This window comes from Micromys minutus (genome assembly GCF_963924665.1).
Source record: "Micromys minutus genome assembly, chromosome: 14".
In the NCBI taxonomy this organism is placed as follows: Eukaryota; Metazoa; Chordata; class Mammalia; order Rodentia; family Muridae; genus Micromys; species Micromys minutus.
Genome location: NC_137983.1, coordinates 40,532,318 through 40,551,894, shown reverse-complemented (window position 1 = coordinate 40,551,894; position 19,577 = coordinate 40,532,318). Strand labels below are relative to the sequence as shown.

At 38.1% G+C, this 19,577-nt stretch overlaps 1 protein-coding gene across 6 annotated transcripts in view; it reads right to left on the bottom strand.

Moving 5' to 3' along the window:
- Positions 1–19,577, bottom strand: part of UNC5D (unc-5 netrin receptor D) — a gene marked incomplete at both ends in the record, with an annotated part of 506,783 nt that overhangs the window by 33,260 nt on the left and 453,946 nt on the right. For all 6 annotated transcript variants that reach the window (XM_080928792.1, XM_080928793.1, XM_080928794.1 and 3 more), the window contains 2 exons: positions 4,365–4,592; positions 6,159–6,327. In XM_080928792.1, coding sequence (XP_080784918.1) covers positions 4,365–4,592; positions 6,159–6,327 — 397 coding nt within the window. The remainder of the gene's footprint in view (positions 1–4,364; positions 4,593–6,158; positions 6,328–19,577) is intronic.

Genomic DNA, 19,577 nt, shown 5'->3' with positions numbered 1-19,577 from the left:
CAGAAGATGAACATCTAGAATATTCAAAGAACTTAAAAACCTAAGCAAGGGGAAAAAAAATCAAACAATTCTATCCATAAACAGGCTGAATAACTGAACTAATAAATCTTAAAAGATGAGGTACAAACGGTCAATAAAGATATAAAATCATGTTCAATCTCACTAGCCCTCTAGAAAGGAAAATTAAAAACATGCTGCAATCCCATACTGTCCAAGTCAGAATAAGGGTCATTAAGAAAATAAATAACAAGAAATTCTGTGAACATGTAGACAAGGAGAATTCTTGCATTCTGTTGGTAGGAATGCAATCTAGGCCAGCCACTATCAGAATCAGTACAGAGTAGTATTTCTTAAAACAAATGAACAACTACAAAAAAACTAACAATAGATCTACCATATGACCCAGCTATACTACTTTGGGTATTTACCCAAAGGGGTCAAAGTCCATTTTTCCAAGTGATACTTGAACATCAACATTTCTTACAGCACTATTCACTATAGCTGAATTTTAGGACCAACCTAGGTATCCAATAGAGAAAGTAAGATTTACAAAATGTGGTATATATAGACTACGGGCTTTATTTTTCTTTTAGCTGTAAGAAACAAAGTGATTTTTTACAGAAAAATATATGCAGTTAAGGACTCTTTTAAGTGAATAAAGTATTTTCAGGCCAATGCTGTGTTCAGTTTTCATTTATGCATTCTAGATTTTATATAGATACATAATGTCATGTGTACACACATGACATGAAAATGCATAGTAAAATGGTGAGAGGAACACAAGGTCTGTGATAGCTGCTGTTAGCCATCCACTTGACTGAACTCAGCATCCCTTTGGAAGGGAGGTTCAGTGTGAGGCTGTTCAGCTGAGGCTGATCTTGGCCTTATCTACATGGGAGTACTGATTTGCGCAGGCCCACCTACTATGCTTGTCTCTACTCTTACGACAGAGGATCCTGGACCGTGTAAGAATGCAGAAAATGAGCTGAGTACCAGCATATAAGCACACGTTAGCTTTTCTCTTCTGCTGAATTGGATGCAATGTCTGCTTCAAAGTCCAGACACCTTGATTTCTCCACCATGACATACTCTACCATAAACTGTGAGCTAACAACCCCTTTTCTCATACATTGCTATTGTTGGGATATTTTTGTCACAGCAATGGAAAATAAACTGAGAGGGTCTAATGGAATTGGGTGGAAGCCTGAGATAGGGAAAATCGGGGGACTCTGGGGCACATGTCATGTTCACCATATACCATAAATTTATATAAAAATTCCCCTGTGATAAACATTTCTATGTACTTTAAATACACGCAACAAAAACTACACAAGTGTTAATAACAGCTAATATCTAATATCACGAATTCGTGAATATTTCCAGGCACTGTATATATTTAGTTAACAGCTTTGACTACATACTTAAAATTAGAAACTAAGTTGCTAATTAGCGAAAACCAGAATGTCATTGTTTAATTTTCAGTTCCATGGCATACTAATAATCTTGGACAGGTTACAAATCAAGTATTTGTCTATAGATGCAGGGAGGACACTATGTGGATTATAGAAAATAAGCAAACAATGTAGACAGTACTTTTAGCTAATATCACTTTAGCTAAACGTGTTATTAGCTGAAGTGTTATTATTAGCCATATGTGTTTTAGAGGCTCAAAGAATGAATTGTTGAAGCCTTCTTAAAATGGAATGGTTCAAACTGGTTAGTAACTACAAAGGAATATCAAAAACAAAGCCATAAAAACAAAATCTAGATGATTTAAGATATTAAAGTGATACCAATGATTCTATGTGGAAAGTTCTAAATGCGTTACTTAGCAAGATGAAAATACAGAGCATGAGTACCAAACAAGAAAGAAGATAGACAGACAGATGAATGGAAAAGGGATTTAAAAAACAAGGGAAAGAATTCACAAAATTAGATGATTATATTCTGAATGAAAAAGCTTTTTCTACAGATTAAAACATTATATGTTCCATGTAAAGAATGTCTCAGAAACCTAGAAGGGAGGTGTGGTCTCTGCTACTCATGACAGCTCCCACAGAGGTCTTCCAATAACAAGTGATAGTAAGTACTACTTGAAAACTTTCATATCTTCAGTAATTGGAAAGATAAAAGATCACAAGTGTAAAAAGATTTAATGAGTGAAGTGCAAAAGTATATCTACTGAGAAAAATTTCCCTAAAACAAAGTTAAAGTTTTACCCACTTAGGCATACTTGTGAATCATGCAATAAAGATACCTGGATTCCACAAGGAGAGACCACCCTTTTCCCTAGGCCTAGGATGTGTGGATGGCCAGAAAAAAATAGATAGGAAATTAGAAGCTGGGATTAAATTGTTCTTAGGACTTCCCTTGCAATGCATATCTTTCTCAACATTTGAGTTGCTGTAAAATCTGGTTGCGTCAGTGGGAATGAAAATAGATTGTTTAAAAGGAATGGGAATAAATTCTATCAAAAAAAAAAAAAAAGTCTGGCTTGCAGGTACATATGTAAGTGAGTCTACTGTTCAAAAGAGACTCCAAGCTGGCTGAGGGCTGACGCTGATGGCAATGAATGAGTGTGTTCAACAGTAGATTATCTGAAGAAGTAGGGTTTCTGGGTGTCTTCTATAGAAGCTTAAAGCCCTCTAAAGACTCCAATTTGCTCTGTCTTTAACACCTGGCTGAGGTACTAAGCATCACCTCATTGGAATCGTTGGCATATTGTAGACTACTGTTTAGTGTATGTAGTAACCCCAACACCCTTCCTGTTAGGAACTCATTCTTTGCTTTTGAATCCCAGATGATGTTTATGTATTTTTCTCTAATAAAAGATTCTCCTTTGTGGGGTCGGAGGGAGGGCAAACGAGAGCACAAAGTAACAACTGTAAGATGAGGATTAATGTTCCATTGGAATGCTTCACAATATTGCACGAATATATATATATATATATATATATACATGTATGTATGCTTGTATGTATGTATGTATTTATGTGTGTGCTTGTATGTATGCGTGCATGTTTGTAGGGTATATATGTATGCATGCATGCATGTGCCCCTTTGGGGAGCTAAGATTAAGAATGCCCCTCACAATAAACTATCTTTCTTACAAGATGGGAAGGGAAGAAGGTGTGGAAATGTATGTTGTCATGAGTCAGTTCCTAGCTTATATTTAAGTTTTGGGTCCTTTAGTCTCTTCTATTGGTAAACATGAATTTTCTAGCTCAGTGTCTTAAAACCTAGTTACTGAGAAAATGCTCTGCATAATGGACTTAATGACCCAGGATGGGAATAGCACAGATTTGGGATGAGGCCTGTCGAGAGAGCTAGGCTATTTATATATGAGCAAAGCCTCCACACTCTGTCCTGTATTATCCTTGCTTCTATTAATAAAGCATACTCCTCAGGAGGACCTAATTTAAGATGTATATTACATGATTAAAAGCACTGGAAATAGAAAAGATGTTGAAGTACCTCTGCCCTAATAGCCCACTATTAGACAAGGTGTCCTGATATGATATGACTGCCTGGTATTAGATGATTTATCATCATTTCCTAACTCCTAACTTCAGTAGACTTGGGCAATTTTCACACTGCTCTTTCTACACCAAATAACTCTCTGTTCTGTGCTTTGTGCCTATTCCTTTCTTGGCCAGGCATCTCTGTCTTTTTCTCTTAAATATCTTTCATTAATGAAGGTTTGCCAAATGTTCTTTAAAAAAGTCTTCTTCAACACTTGTGTCACATTTACACTCATTTTCTGAACTGTGATCATACTTTTAGATGGTTTCATAATTAGTAGATGGTGTTTTTGTTGTGTATTAATTTAATCTGTGCCCCTTCTTGAGGATCCGTTGTCTTGTTTCTTCTGCATAAGACACACAATAACATAGCTCTTGTTCAAAGTGGCTGTGGGTACTTTTTTTCCAAGTTTCTACCAAAGAACCTTCAACTGATACTGGTGTTTAGGAAGCCTTATGTTTTAAGTGAGAAATGTCATTCCAAGGCCCATGTATTTGAACACTTATTCCCCAGTGTGGGGCACTGTTGGGAGAGGTTATGGAGTTTGCCAAAACAGATATATCACCAAGGGCAGGCTTTGAGAGTTTATAACCGTGCCCCATTTTTCATTACTTCTCTCTGCTTCCTGAAAATATAATCAGCCAGCTTCCTGTTTCCTGTTTCTGCTGTCATAGACTACAGGTCCCTGCTATGATAGACTCGATCCCTTTGGAAGCATAAGCCAAAATAAACTCTTTTTTCCTTGAGGTCATGAGAATTTTATCACATTGATTAAGGAATAATAATACAGAAACTCATAATTATTACAGCACCAAAAGAACAACTGTAACAGAAAGACTGACCTGAAATGCACAAGGAGTGTTGTCCACACAGTAAACTCTCAGGTTGTAATCTAAGGAGTTACAGGACATGCATCCGAACACAGCCACCTTGAGCTGCTTGACTGCACAGTCCGTGATTGGCTCCCCTGTGAGGGCATATGTTCCAAAGCTATCAAGCAGCACATGACAGGCAAAGGGATCCAAGAGGCAGTAACAGGATGTGGACTCATCCTCCACTGACATCACTTCCTGTTAGAGAAAGATGTGTTGAATTCTCTCAGTTTGGAAACATGATTGAGCTGAACCGTTTACATGGATATACATAAATAAACTCTCCCAGAATATTTTATTGTCTTAAATATCAATGTTAGATGGTTGTTTTCTATTATGATAATAGCTGGAGGCAAGAATGCATGAAATGGGTCATGTACAGTGTGGTGTCTGCTTAATAGGAATAATAACAAACACTGCTTTGAAATTTCCATTTCTACTTAATTGCTCAATACCAGTTTTGAAGAAGTTGAACATTAACCCCAATAAGCAAACTTACATTATGATTACTCCCTCCCCCCACAAGTTCTATTTCAGAAAAACCTTCTAAAATACCCTTAAGTTGATGTTTATTTTCGCTCCAACACTTTATCCTCTTCCATTTTGCTGCAATCATTCACAAGGGACCATTAAGTAAATGATTTGGATAAGATGCACTAGAATATTTCACCCTCTCTGATAAGAACTTAGGCATGTGTGACTGGTTTGGTGGAGCATAAATCGAATACCATCTGGATGGAGAAGATTGTGAGGAAAAGCTGAGAAATGAAGTAATAGGAAAAAAAAAACATCAAGGCAAAACAAAACACAAGGGGGAGAAGACTACAACATGACCTCTCTATGAACTTTATAGCCCAAAACATTCTGCTGTCACGGTGCCAGGACGCAGTATATAGCAGAATATGCTCTACAACAAAGAAAATGAACTGGTCTCAAGTTACAGCTGTGCTCGGCAAACACAATACACTGCAGTAACTGTATATGTGTTTCTAGAAAACGTAATTTTCTTTGACTTCTTTTGCCTGAAGTACCTCCTAGGAGACAAGATCCCAGGACTAGCTCATGCAGGTAACTCTGTTCCTATAAGATAATTCACCTGGTTTCATGCAAACTGACTTCAGTTGGACATAAAGAATTCCCTATCGGACAGGCAAATCATAGCTTTCACTTAAAATAGTAATTCTGCTGAAGCCTTTCTTGGTTTTGACTGTCTCTTTGGTTGTTAGCTTCCTATTATATATTCTCATTCCTTTTCCTTGCCTCTCTCAGTTTGAGATGTATCTCTTTACATGTACTTATTTACATAGGAAAGCAGTGGTGATAATATTCCCTGTATTTGTTAATGCTTTAAACAGATATTAGGCACATACAGTGTTCCTGGATGTTTATAAATGCAGCCTCTCTTCCTTAAGCTAAATCCTCATTGACACAGAGTAATGTCAGTTCAGAAAAGGACATGGCCTAGGAGGAAGTCTGGAAACTCATCAAGCAAGAACACAGTGTATGTGTCTCTGTGGGTAATTACTACTGGGTTCTCAGACCATGCAACTCAGGATTATATTTCGCCTCTGTTTTCCATTATTACTTGAAAAGGCTAGCAAATACCTAGAGGATTGTATAAAATGAATTCCACAACTGCTCAGCAACTAGCAAATGTTCAAGGGCTTTGCAGCTGATCTGCTATAATAAGAATGGTTAAGGTTAAATCTAAACTGTCCACAGAACCCAAATCCCATTTAAAAATTAACACACACAGCATCTCACCTCCCACTTTCCCTGCTGTGTTCTCTTCTTCAAGTGGATGTTCCAGTGCTCTGAGCTGACATCTGCACAGTGAGGGATGGTCAGTGCAAAGGGGGTTGTGACAAGCATATCTGGAGGCCCACAGGTGACTTCAGGACTCAGGAGAACCTCAGATCCATCTGACTGCAGGCTTCATAGATGAGAAGGGATATAACAGAGACACACGTAAAAGGTGAGGGACATCAAATGAGAACTGATAGGTAGAGACAGTCTACAAGCACAGTGACATCCCTTTGTGGAATGACCCAGAGGACAGGGATTAACCTTAAACATCCCAGGCACCAGGGTTGACTTATGGTTAGATTTTTAACTGCTTTCACCAGCAAAAGTTCACAACCTTTCATCTGGAAATAGGATATAATTAAAGAACCCTAAAATGCATCTTCAAGGCCAATCCCAGCTATCAAATGGTCATTCTTGTAAAAGTATGAAAAATCTCTACCAATGAAAAATCCCAAGAATTTAATAGAACTGACTTAGTTGGTCACCTCATCACCAGATCTGTTTCCTCAAACAATATATTCAATAATCTTTTAGTGCTAGTAAATGATGAAACAAGTTATTATGCAACAAAACACTACCCTGAGTAAATTAGACACTATTATCCTGGTTTAAAGAACCCACTTATTTCTGCAATGTACAAACATATCAGTTCCATAATGTTTTACTCTGATTGACCAACAGAAAGCTGCAAATGTACATAAACATGTACCTAATATCTAATTTCCAAATCTGAGTTTAAAGCTATTTCACCCAACTCTGGAGTTCAGATTTTGTCTGTGCTGTAATTGTTTACAACAAAACTGCCATTGTAAAACCTGCACACTCAAGTAAAATTTCAGTGAGGGAGTCATACCTAATTGACTCCCTCTGCTTTATTACATAGATCCCTATACCCCACCCATATTGGGCATGGAACACATGGCCACTGAGCCACATGCCAGCTTTCAGCTTTATTTAGCTCTTGTGGGAATAAGCAATAAGGAAATTAAGTTTATACAACAACAAAGACTGAAAATAACAGGACATAAGACCCACTTAATTTCTCCCACCTGTCTAGGGGTTGAAGGATATGCATATGATCTCTTACTTGCTTTGTACACTTTCACTTGTAGGAAACATAACGATATGACCCTTGAAGTAATTTCAGACTCACAGAGGAACAATGCATGTTGAGACCTGGGTCAGTTAGATATTACCAAAGCTTCCTCTCTCTACTCAGGATCACATTTAAATGTGTCATTCTGGATCCTGCCAAGCATAAACTTGAAATTCATTTCTCAAAGACAAACTCATTTTATGGTTTTATGTAGGAGAAACATCAGGAGTTTGCATAAATTCCATTAATTTCTGAATCACATGTTTTGACATTCGCTGGCCTACCTCAAGTTCTTCATGGCCCCATATGAGCTCATTTTCTATAGTTTCCTATTGTAAACTAAACCCAGGTGATTTAACAGAGCAGGATTACCCCACATCTATCACATGCAATAGAGATCTGAACATTAACACCTAATTGCTTTCCTCCTTGTGAAGCACTAGTTATGCTTCCAAGAGATTATTTTCTTAAATGCCTAGATTTTACAGTTCTTCTTCTGTAGGCAAAGTATATATGTTAAGCTGAGAGGCACCCTTGTCTCTACATTTGAGCAGCAAGGGAGATTGCAAAGTTGTGTTAGCAGTAGCAAATACTCTTCGAAAAGCTTAGAATGATATACTTCTACTTTAGGTTTGAGAAACAGATGAATGTCAAGAGTGTATTCTCAGGACATAGTGGTAGCTTATGGATGGATGTCTGCCAGTGACTTATGGAGTAGGTCAAGAGCTTTTCTCATAATTCATCATGGACACGAGAAGCAGTGATGCCCATGAGTGACCAATGACAAGCTCTTCCAAAAGACCCATCTAATCACTTTCAGAGAATCATGCCCCTCATTGAGCATATTATATAAACATATGGGAAATTGGAGAATTATTCAATGCCAAATGAACTGAGATCAGCTAATTAAGGGAACCGGCATATACAGTGTGCACAACAAGATTCCTCTCAGTCATAAATGGAAGCAGGATTAGCACTCAGTCATAGCATACTGCCTATTAGAGGACAAGGGCGTTGTGCTAAGAGGGCATTGGGTTCTACTATAAGAGTCAAGTCAAGAAACCAAAGTTTACATGTAATCCTTCTTCTTTGAAAAGCATATCTGTGGTCATTTATGCCTCTATGGTGTTAAAACAAAATTTAATATCTTAATTTTTATTTCCATCAGTAATAATAATTTATATTTTATGTCACTTTCTCTCCTTGGCCATCATAGAGACTTAAAAATATTAACTAAAACCCTTTATACACCTGGGAAGACATGCAATTACTATATATAGTCACACACATGTCAGTCAACAGGCTGTCAGATAAACCACCCCAACTCTTTGACTCACAACACCTGTGTTCTATGACAAGACTGTATCTTTCTTCTGTTACCATCAAGAGATTTCTGACCAAATTGCTGGCTCTTGTGACATCCCAAAGAAAGATGGGATGAAGAATATGATCCAGCTTGAGTCACATATAATGATTCAGGATGTTTAAGGGTAGGACTGGGGAGGGAAGCCTTTAATTGAGTATGGACAAAAAGATGAAATTTTATGAGAAAAGCTTGAATAGAATTAGCATTTTCTCACATTATGTAATATATGACAAGGGAGGATTCATGTCCCTGCTAGAAGAAAAGCCAACACACTTCTTTTTTCTAAAATTGCTGTAACCTAATAATAACTGCATCTACTAACAGCAGTGACTTCAGAACCATAGTATGAATTAGTTCACCTTGTCACTTAACCTGGTCTGTTGCCCAGATTGAAAAGCATTGTAGCCTGGGGCCTACATAACTATTACGTTGCTGTCCATCTATAGATGCATATACATATATTTATAGGAACATGCATATATGCCCATAATTTAGATCTTCTGTATGTTAAAATAATTTGAGATCAGGGTCCTATCTCTAGAAGAACTTTGTTATCTGAGTTAGCATATTTATTCAGTAATGTGTCTATGTGTCAATCAATAGATCATTCTTTAACAAAAGTTTCACTGCCTCAGGAATACCCTCTATTGGGCTTTAGGAAACTCTGGTCATAGGGCTGGTCATCCTGCTCTGTTCTTGCCTTTCAGTCTGTTCTCAACTCAGCCACATGCCAGTTTGTTCTGGCCTTGAGGAATTGGGACTATTGTTGCTGCTCTGCAGTGCTAGACACGTCCTCCAGACAGCCTGTCCTGTTCAGTGCTATGTGCAAATGATATCCACTAATGAGGCACTCCTAGCCCATGCCCTGATAATTGGAGCATTCCCTACACCAAGAGCTGACCTTTTGCTTTTCTTTGGCTCAGTGTGTCTAATGGACTATCCTTTTTGCTCATTTGTTTTCATGTCACCTTTAAGCTAAGATGTACTCTCCATGAGGCTAAAGGTTTCAAAGTTTTGTTCACTACTGTATTCTTCGTGTCCAAACATAATGACAGTAAACACTCAAAAATGTTTGTTGAAAAGAATACTGAAACCAGTTTGAATGGGCTTCCGCTGATCAAATCTGTCATGTATTGAGACTCAAATAGGTAAAAGTACAAAGTATAATAACACAGGAAGACATGTATAACATACAAGAGCTACTGATATAAATTAATGAATAAGAAAAGCTTAAAAACAACCAATATCAATCTCTGCCACCCGGACCAGCAGTTCCTAAAGGTTTAAAGACTGGTGAGTAGGAGATCTAGGCAGCCAGGGAGTAGAGAGATCTCTACGGAGTGCACACGGAAAGCGCTCCCCCTGCCCTGCCTGATCCAGGGACCAGGAACAAAACATTGGAACTTCTGTTCCAACCCAGCGGCAACTTCAGAGCACAGAACAGGGCTCAGCCCATCTGCCACTTGGACCAGTAGAGAACCAGGGACACAGACCAGATACAAGGGAAAGGCAAGAACATATCACTGACAACAAAATGGCAAGAGAAAAGCGAAAGAGTATATCCCAAGGAAACCAAGACAACCTGGCAACACCAGAACCCAGATCTCCCATAAAAACAAACATTGGAATGCCAAACAATCCAGAAAAAGAAGACGCAGACTTGAAATCGTACCTCAAGATGCTGATAGAGATACTTAAACAAGAACTGGAGGAAAAGCTAAAAGATTCAGAAGCTTTTAAAGAGGAAACAAGAAAAACACTCAAAGAACTCAAAGAACTAGAGGAAAACAGAACCAAAGAGATGAAGGAATGGAAGAGGGAATTTAAAACGGAAATTGACACAATAAAGAAAACACTAAAAGAGATAACCCTAGAGGTAGAACACCTAAAAAAGAAATCAGACGTCACAGAAGCAAGCATTTCCAATAGATTACAAGAGATGGAAGAGAAAATCTTGGGGGCAGAAGACAACATTGTAAACATAGACAAAACAGCCAGAGAAGATGCAAAAAACAAAAAGCTCCTAACCCAAAATGTCCAGGAAATTCAGGACACAATGAGAATACCGAACCTAAGTATAAGAGGAATAGAAGAGGGAAGAGAATATCAACTAAGAGGCACAGTAAATATCTTCAACAAAATCATAGAAGAAAACTTCCCTACCCGTAAGAATGAGATGACCATGAGAATAAAAAAAGCCTTCAGAATTCCAAATAGGTTGGATCAGAAAAGAAATACCTCCCGACACATAATAGTCAAAACACCAAGTGCCCAAAGCAAAGAAAGAATACTAAAAGCAGTAAGGGAAAAAGATCAGGTAACAGATAAATGCAGAGCAATCAGAATCACACCCGATTTCTCAACAGAGACTATGAAAGCTAGAAGAGCCTGGACAGACATCATGCACACCCTAAGAGAACAAAAGTACCAGCCCAAGCTGTTATACCCAGCAAAACTATCAATCACCATCGATGGAGAGATGAAGATACTTCAAGGCAAATCAAAATTTACACAATATCTGACCACAAACCCATTACTACAACGAATTATAGGTGGAAAACCCAGTGAAATGAGAGAAAATACATCCTAGTAAAAACAAGAAAACTCCTAAACAAGAAAACCAAAAGAAGAAAAATACACAGACACAACTCAACCCACAAAACAATAATAGCAGGAAACAGAAACAACTATTCCTTGATATCTATTAACATAAATGGACTCAACTCCCCAATAAAGAAACATTGGCTATCAGACTGGATATATAAAACAAATCCAGCATTTTGCTGCATACAGGAAACTCATCTCAGAGACAAAGACAGACATTATCTCAGAGTAAAAGGGTGGGAAAAAAACTTCCAAGGAAACAGCCCCAAGAAGCAAGCTAGAGAGGCTATTCTAATATCGAATAAAGTAAATTTCCAACCAAAAGTTATCAAGAAAGATAAGGAAGGACACTTTTTACTCATTACTGGGGAAATCTGTCAGGAGGAACTCTCAATACTTAACATATATGCTCCAAATAAAAAATCACCCACATTCATAAAAGAAACCCTACTAAAGCTCAAAAAATTCATTTCACCACATACAATAATAGTGGGAGACTTTAATACCCCACTCTCACCAATGGACAGATCAGGGAAACAGAAACTGAACAAGGACACTGCAAAACTAGCAGAGACTTTGAACCAACTAGAATTAATAGATATATACAGAACATACTATCCCAAAGTAAAAGAATACAACTTCTTCTCACCACCCCATGGCACCTTCTCGAAAATTGACCACATAATTGGACACAGAACAAGCCTCCATCGATATAAGAAAATTGAAACACTCCCATGCATCTTCTCAGATCACCATGGTCTAAGGCTGGTCTTTAACAACAACAAAGACAACAAAAAGCCCACATACACATGGAAACTGAACAATGCTTTGTTAAACGATAGCAGGGTCAAAGAAGAAGAAAAAAAAATTAAGGATTTTCTAGAATTCAACGAAAACGAAAACACAACATACCCAACCCTATGGGATGCAATGAAAGCTGTACTGAGAGGAAAACTCATAGCCCTAAGAGCTTCCAAAAAGAAACTGGAGAGAGCTTACATCAGCAACCTGACAGCACAGCTAAAAGCTCTAGAACAAAAGGAAGCAGATATACCCAAGAAGAGTAGATGGCAAAAAAATAATCAAAATTAGGGCAGAAATAGACCAAATAGAAACAAAAAGAACCATTGAAAAAATTAACAAAACCAGGAGTTGGTTCTTTGAGAAAATCAACAAGATTGATAAACCCCTAGCAAGACTAACTAGAGGGCAAAGAGAGAGTATACATATTAACAAAATCAGAAAGGAATGTGGAGACATAACAACTGAAACTGAGGAAATTCAAGAAATCATCAGATCCTACTACAAAAACTTATACTCCACAAAATTGGAAAATCTGGAGGAAATGGACGAATTCCTAGACAGATACAAGATCCTAAAGTTAAGCCACGACCAAGTAAACCATCTAAATAATCCTATAACACCTAAAGAAATAGAAGAATTCATCAAAAGAATCCCAACCAAAATAAGCCCAGGTTCAGACGGGTTCAATGCAGAATTTTATCAGATATTTATTGGAGATATAACACCAATACTCTCCAAACTATTCCAAATGATAGAATCAGATGGAATACTACTTAACTTATTTTTTGAGGCTACAATAACCCTTGTACCTAAACCACACAAAGACCCTACAAGGAAAGAGAACTTCAGACCAATTTCACTTATGAACATTGCTGCAAAAATACTCAATAAAATCCTTGCAAACCTAATCCAAGAACACATCAAAATGATCATTCATCATGACCAAGTAGGCTTCATCCCTGGGATGCAGGGATGGTTTAATATAAGGAAATTCATCAATGTAATCCACCATATAAACAAACTCAAAAAACAAAATCACATGGTCTTCTTACTAGATGCTGAGAAAGCATTTGACAAAATTAAACACCCCTTCATGTTAAAAGTCCTGGAAAGAACAGGAATCCAAAGTCCATACCTAAACATAAAAGGCTGTCCACTCTCCCCCTACCTATTCAACATAGTACTGGAAGTCCTGGCTGAAGCAATTAGACAGCAAAAGGAGATCAAAGGGATACAAATGGGAAAGGAAGAGATAAAAACATCACTCATTGCCGATGACAGGATAGTGTACTTAAATGACCTCAAAAATTCCACCAGAGTACTCCTACAGCTGATAAACAAGTTCGGCAAAGTGGCTGGATACAAAATTAAGTCAAACAAATCAGTAGCCTTCCTATACTCAAAGGACAAACATATGGAGAAAGAAATTAGGGAAAAGGTACTCTTCACAATCCTCACAAAATCTATGAAATATCTTGGTGGGACTCTAACTAAACAAGTGAAGGACCTGTATGACAAGAACTTCAAACCTCTAAAGAAAGAAATTGAGGAGGATCTCAGAAAATGGAAAGATCTCCCATGCTCATAGATTGGAAGGATCAACATTTTAAAAATGGCCATCTTACCAAAAGCAATCTACAGATTCAATGCAATCCCCATTAATATTCCAACCCAGTTCTTCATGGAATTGGAAAGATCAATGTGCAATTTCATATGGAATAACAAAAAACCTAGAATAGCGAAATCCATCCTCAAAAACAAGAAAACATCTGCGGAAATCACTATCCCTGACCTCAAGCTATATTACAAGGCAATTGTGCTGAAAACTGCATGGTACTGGTACAGAAATAGGCATGTGGATCAATGGAATAGAATAGAAGATCCAGAAATGAGCCCTCATGTATATGGTCACCTGATTTTTGACAAAGGAGCAGTAACATTCAATGGAAAAAGGACAGCCTATTCAACAAATGGTGCTGGTCCAACTGGCACTCAGCATGCAAAAGAATGAAAATAGACCCTTTCTTATCTCCTTGCACAAAGCTCAAGTGTAAGTGGATCAAAGATCTCCACATTAAACCAGGTACACTGAAACTATTAGATGAGAAAGTAGGGAAAACCTTAGAACACATAGGCACAGGAGAAAATTTCCTGAACAAAACACCAATGGCTCAAGCTCTAATGTCATAGATTAACAAATGGGACTTAATGAGATTGCAAAGTTTCTGTAAGGCTAAGGACATTGTCAAGAAAACAAAACGGCAGCCAACAGAATGGGAAAAGATCTTTACCAACTCTAAATCAGATAGAGGCCTAATATCTAAGGTATACAAAGAACTCAAAAAGCTAGACACCAGAGAATCAAATAACCCTATTAAAAAATGGGGTACAGTGCTAAACAAAACGTTCTCATTTGAGGAATATCGAATGGCTGAGAAACATCTGAGGAAGTGCTCGACATCCTTAGCCATCAGGGAAATGCAAATCAAAACAACCCTGAGATTCTACCTCACACCAGTCAGATTGGCCAAGATCCAAAACTCAGATGACAACAGATGCTGGCAAGGTTGCGGAGAAAGAGGAACACTTCTCCACTGTTGGTGGAGTTGCAAACTAATACAACCACTCTGGAAATCAGTCTGGCGATACCTCAGAAAATTGGACATAATACTACCTGAAGACCCAGCTATTCCACTTCTGGGCATATACCCCAGAGACACTTTAATACACAACAAAGATATATGCAACACAATGTTCATAGCAGCTCTATTTATAATAGCCAGACACTGGAAAGAACCCAGATGTCCTTCAGTAGATGAATGGATACAAAAATTGTGGTACATTTATACAATGGAATACTACTCAGCCACCAGAAACAATGACTTAACCAAATTCTTAAGAAAATGGCTGCATCTAGAGAATATCATCCTGAGTGAGATAACCCAGTCACAAAAGAACAGACATAATATGCAGTCACTGATAGTGGGATGCTAACCCCAGAGGCTCGCACTGCCCCAGAAACAACTCACAGAGTGTATGAAGTCCAAGAAAAAAAGAAAACAAAACAAAACAAAAAAAAATAGTCATGCTCAATCCTTATCAACCAAGAACGCATTGACAAATTCCGGGTTGTACCCTGTATTACATGTAGGGTCTGCTCATTGTAAAAAAAAAAAAAAAACAAAAAAAAAAAAACAAAAAAAAAAACAAAAAAAAAAAACAAAAAACAAAAAAAAAAAACTTTACACACCAAGAAAACTTTGACTATTTCCAGGTTGCATCTTGTTTTACATGTACTTTATGCTCATTGTAACTAGTAATATCATAATCACACTATCAAACCTTAAAAAAAACAAGTACTGACAAATATGTATAATTTTATGCAAAAAAATGCTTAGAATCTGTACATTTATCTTTGTTTTGTAAAATAAAGTTGTTAAACAAAAACCAATATCAAGAAATAAACAGAAAACCATCACCTAACAGATACAGTGGTTTTTGAGCTAACCTAAGATTATATAAATGATACAAATTTAGTAGAAATGATATGAGGAATTCTAAAGAACTACATTGTTTCAAAGTACTCCCCACAAGGTGCTTACTAATTGCAAAAGGCAAAGATAGTTTCACATGGGTGATTTGCCATATACAACTTGACACAAGTTGTCAACCTTAACATAGCCAGTAGGTGAAGGAATGGACAAAGCACACTCTGAGATGCCGCACAATGTTGAGAAGGCAGCATCTCTCCTTGTGCATCACCAACCTTATACCTCACAACTTATACCTCATCCTGGGGAAACATGACAGGAATTCAGCTTGCTGGGAAGTGTGCAACAGAGCCCCTCTGCAGGTTTAATGTTCTCTGCCATAAAATTCAAAGACAGAATGACTTCAAATTCAAAGAGACTAGAGATAGATGTTGATCAAATATTCAAATGGGTAAATGCGTGGGGAAAGAATACAGTGAAAGCAATGCACATCAACCCTTAAAAATAGGAGAGAGTTTTCATTAAGCTGGAAAATGTATTCAATAAATGATTGAATGAATGAATGAATGAATGAATGAATGTGTGAATGAGTGAATAGAAATAGAAGACTCGGGGAGAATTTTTTTTTTCAGAATTCTGTTGCATGAAACAAGAACAGGAGGGAGACAGGGGCATTGCAGGTAGTGTTGTCTGCCCTGTGAAATAAGTAGCAATTTCCTTGTCTTTGTGGGCTCCATTGGCAGCATGGCTGACCTTGACGTGGCTGGTGTAGCTGTTTGGACACTGTGCCCCTTTACCTCAACAGTTACTGCTCTGGTACCACACTAGTAAAAGATCATTTTCTTCAGTTTCAGGGTCTCAGATGAGGTTTTCATTGCTGCTGTCTGCCCTGCTGTACTTGATAATCACAATCCCTGTCTTCCTGATTGCCTCGATCATAGATTAAGAATTTTTTCCCCTCACCTTTACACACAGTGTCATTCCAGAATCCAGACAGGAGAGTAATGATAGTTCTACTATGTCAGAGCCTTGGTCAATACATAATTAAATCATATATTAATGGGACAGACATAAAAGATATATATCAGCTGTCTTACTAAAACCAGACCCCTAAAAACAAAGCTACTTCTAACATTTTAGAGTTTTTAACCTAGGAGATATAATGTTCTCAGTACTTTTATAATTTTTTTTTTCCTTTCCACTAAAACCCATATTCTGACCTAGGGTTCTAAATGTTTCCAAGTTTTTTGTTGTTTTCTTTCCTTGACCACAACTTACAAAGCAATTCTCAGGTGAGTAACATCCTAAGATCTGTAGGTGAGTTGAGTTTCTCACTAGTTACTTTCAAATCATGAACTCACTCATGCGCTGAAAATGTTTTCTCACAACTCCTATGCAGGTTGCAACACACCTGGAAAGACATATTAGGTGGAAAGGAGCTGAAGAGAGAAGAAAGTGGTCAAATTGCCTACGAGTTACTATAGATTCTGTACTTTTTATTTTCAAGAGGTTCCAAATAAGGAACGTGGCTCAGAATTTCTGGGGCAGCATAGTTCAATCTATATTTCTGGATACCTCCAATAAAGGTCTGTTCAGTGCTTGTGGAACAGAGACAGGAACTTCGACTTATTTTACTCACAACCTGTCCTTGGCACTAACATTTGAAAACTGTGTTGTTCTTAAGAAAATATTCAAAGAACCCTGCATGTAAGAGGAACTTGGTCATTTCGGAATCTTCTAGTGAGAATTTGCTGTTTAGGTCCCCGCTCAATCTTTTAATTGGATTGTTGGTTTGCTGATATCTAGTTTCTTGAGCTCTTTATATATTTAACTTGCAGTTTTTGTTCCCCCTTCTACCAATGGGAGAATAGTTCCTCTGACCTTTTGCCTACTAGTGGGACTTTTCTCTTCTTGTTGGGTTGCCTCACTATCCAGCTTTTATGGCTCGCTTTATTATATCTTGTCATGATAAGTGTGTTTCAAATCACTGGGAGGCCTGCTCTTTTCTGAAGGGAAATGGAGACAGAGAACTGGAGGGAGGGGAGAAAGGGAACTGGAATGGGAGTGTGGGGAAGCTGTGGTTGGGGTGTATTGCATGAGAAAATAATGTGATCAAGTATTTAAAAAAGATAAAATAAAAGAGGAATATGAACTTTTGATAAATACAGGGCAGCTTCCCAAAGTGGAGTTCTGGTGGTGGCCAAGCTTACTGCTTAGTGTTAAAGCCTTGGATGCTGCTGCTGTCACAGGATGGTCAACTGCAGCTGATTTCTCTTTACAGCTCCAGTCTGTAAGCAGCACCTATTCCTTAGCAAGGATGGCAGGCTGGAGGTTGATTAGTGATGATTGGGAAATAATGCCACAGTGTATCAAGCCCTTGTGTTCCATTAGTTGGGAAGCGCAGATTCAGAATACGGTATTAAAGCGGCCCCCAAGCACAATTCACGAGGGACCTAAGTGCTTCTCTACCATTCAAGGGTTTAAAGATTTGGGTCACCCACATAGTACTCTCTAAAATAGCATCACGGGAAGAAGGCAGCACAAAGGGGCATGTGGTGGGAGGAGAGTGAGACACACATACACTGGAATGGAATAGCTGAGCTTGTTGAAATGGAGCAACACCATACCGAGAGAGATTAAACTGTTTGCATATGTTAAATGGCTTCAGTTTACACACACATTCGTGGGGGTGTTTACCAATTAATATACTAAAGGAAGCACAAATCATGTGCAAATCACCAGTTCCTAGACACAATTTAAGGCTCATCTTTCATGCAGTGTTGAGCTTTTTAGAAGTGAAATGATGCCTTACTGTGAACGAGTGGGGGGAGAGGGAGAGGAGCGGATCTATGCATCATGCCGCTGTGACAGTTTTTAATATCTAGTAAGTTGTTTATTCATTTACATTTTGAGTGGGGAAACAGCTTTCTCTGGAGGAAACTCGAATCTTATTTCATTTTAGTCAGGGAAGACCTAGGGAGAAATCATGCCCAGTGTCTTCCATGCTTAGATGCAGGGATGCTGCCGGGTAGGAGGATGAGACAAAGCCAACGTCACATGTCAACTGTGAGGCAGAATTGAGAAGGGAATCTAGTACTTATTGGAGCATGTGTGTGTGTGTGTGCATGTGTGTGAGTGTATATGTGCAAATGAGTGTTCATAATGTGTGTGCCTGAGTTTGTGTATATATATATATATATGTATATATGTATATATACATATATATATACGAGTATATGTGTATGAATGTTTAAGAATGTATAAGTGTGTGAGTGTGTGCATAGTTGAGTGTGTGATTATCTGTTTAATGTGTATTAATATATGAGTGTGTCTTTCAATGTGTCTTTGTGTATATGACTGTGAATGCGTGTATATATGTGTGCATAAGTGTATGGGTAAGTGTAAGTATCAGTGTGTGTGTATATGTTAGTGTCTGTGTGTGTGTGTGTGTGTGTGTGTGTGTGTGTGTGTGTACAAGTTTTCTGCGTTGCTGTTTGGTTTTCACATCAGATAGTGGTAGGAGGGAACTGTTCTGCAGGACATGTTTGACAAGCCTGGAATTTTATTTTAGGAAACTCTAGTGATTAGCTGCCAGGGCCTCACGAATGTCATTCAAGGGCTGAATGTTGAACTAAGTACTGCATCCACAAGCTCGGCTTGGAAGCAAATTCTGCCATGAGAGTTGTTATTCCTGAGTCTTGTGAAGCTAGAATAGTAGGGTTTCCATAATGATCACTTGGAGGCTTGAGTTTCTGCCCTGTTACTGCTGTAGTGAAAACAAATGGCTTAAGACAAGCCTTTCTTACAGGTCTGAACAGCAGACCCCCACTAAGCTAAAAGGATGTCTTGGCCATTTCCAGCTTCAGTGCTCTGGTAGTCTTGAGGTAAGGCCCCTCCTTCCCTCTGTTAGACAGAAGCAGGAAAATCTCAGATCTCCCTGACTCTGTCTCCCCTTGCCTTCCTAAGACCTTTCACTGTGCTCACCTGGATACTTTGCAAAATCTCTGTTTCTCAAG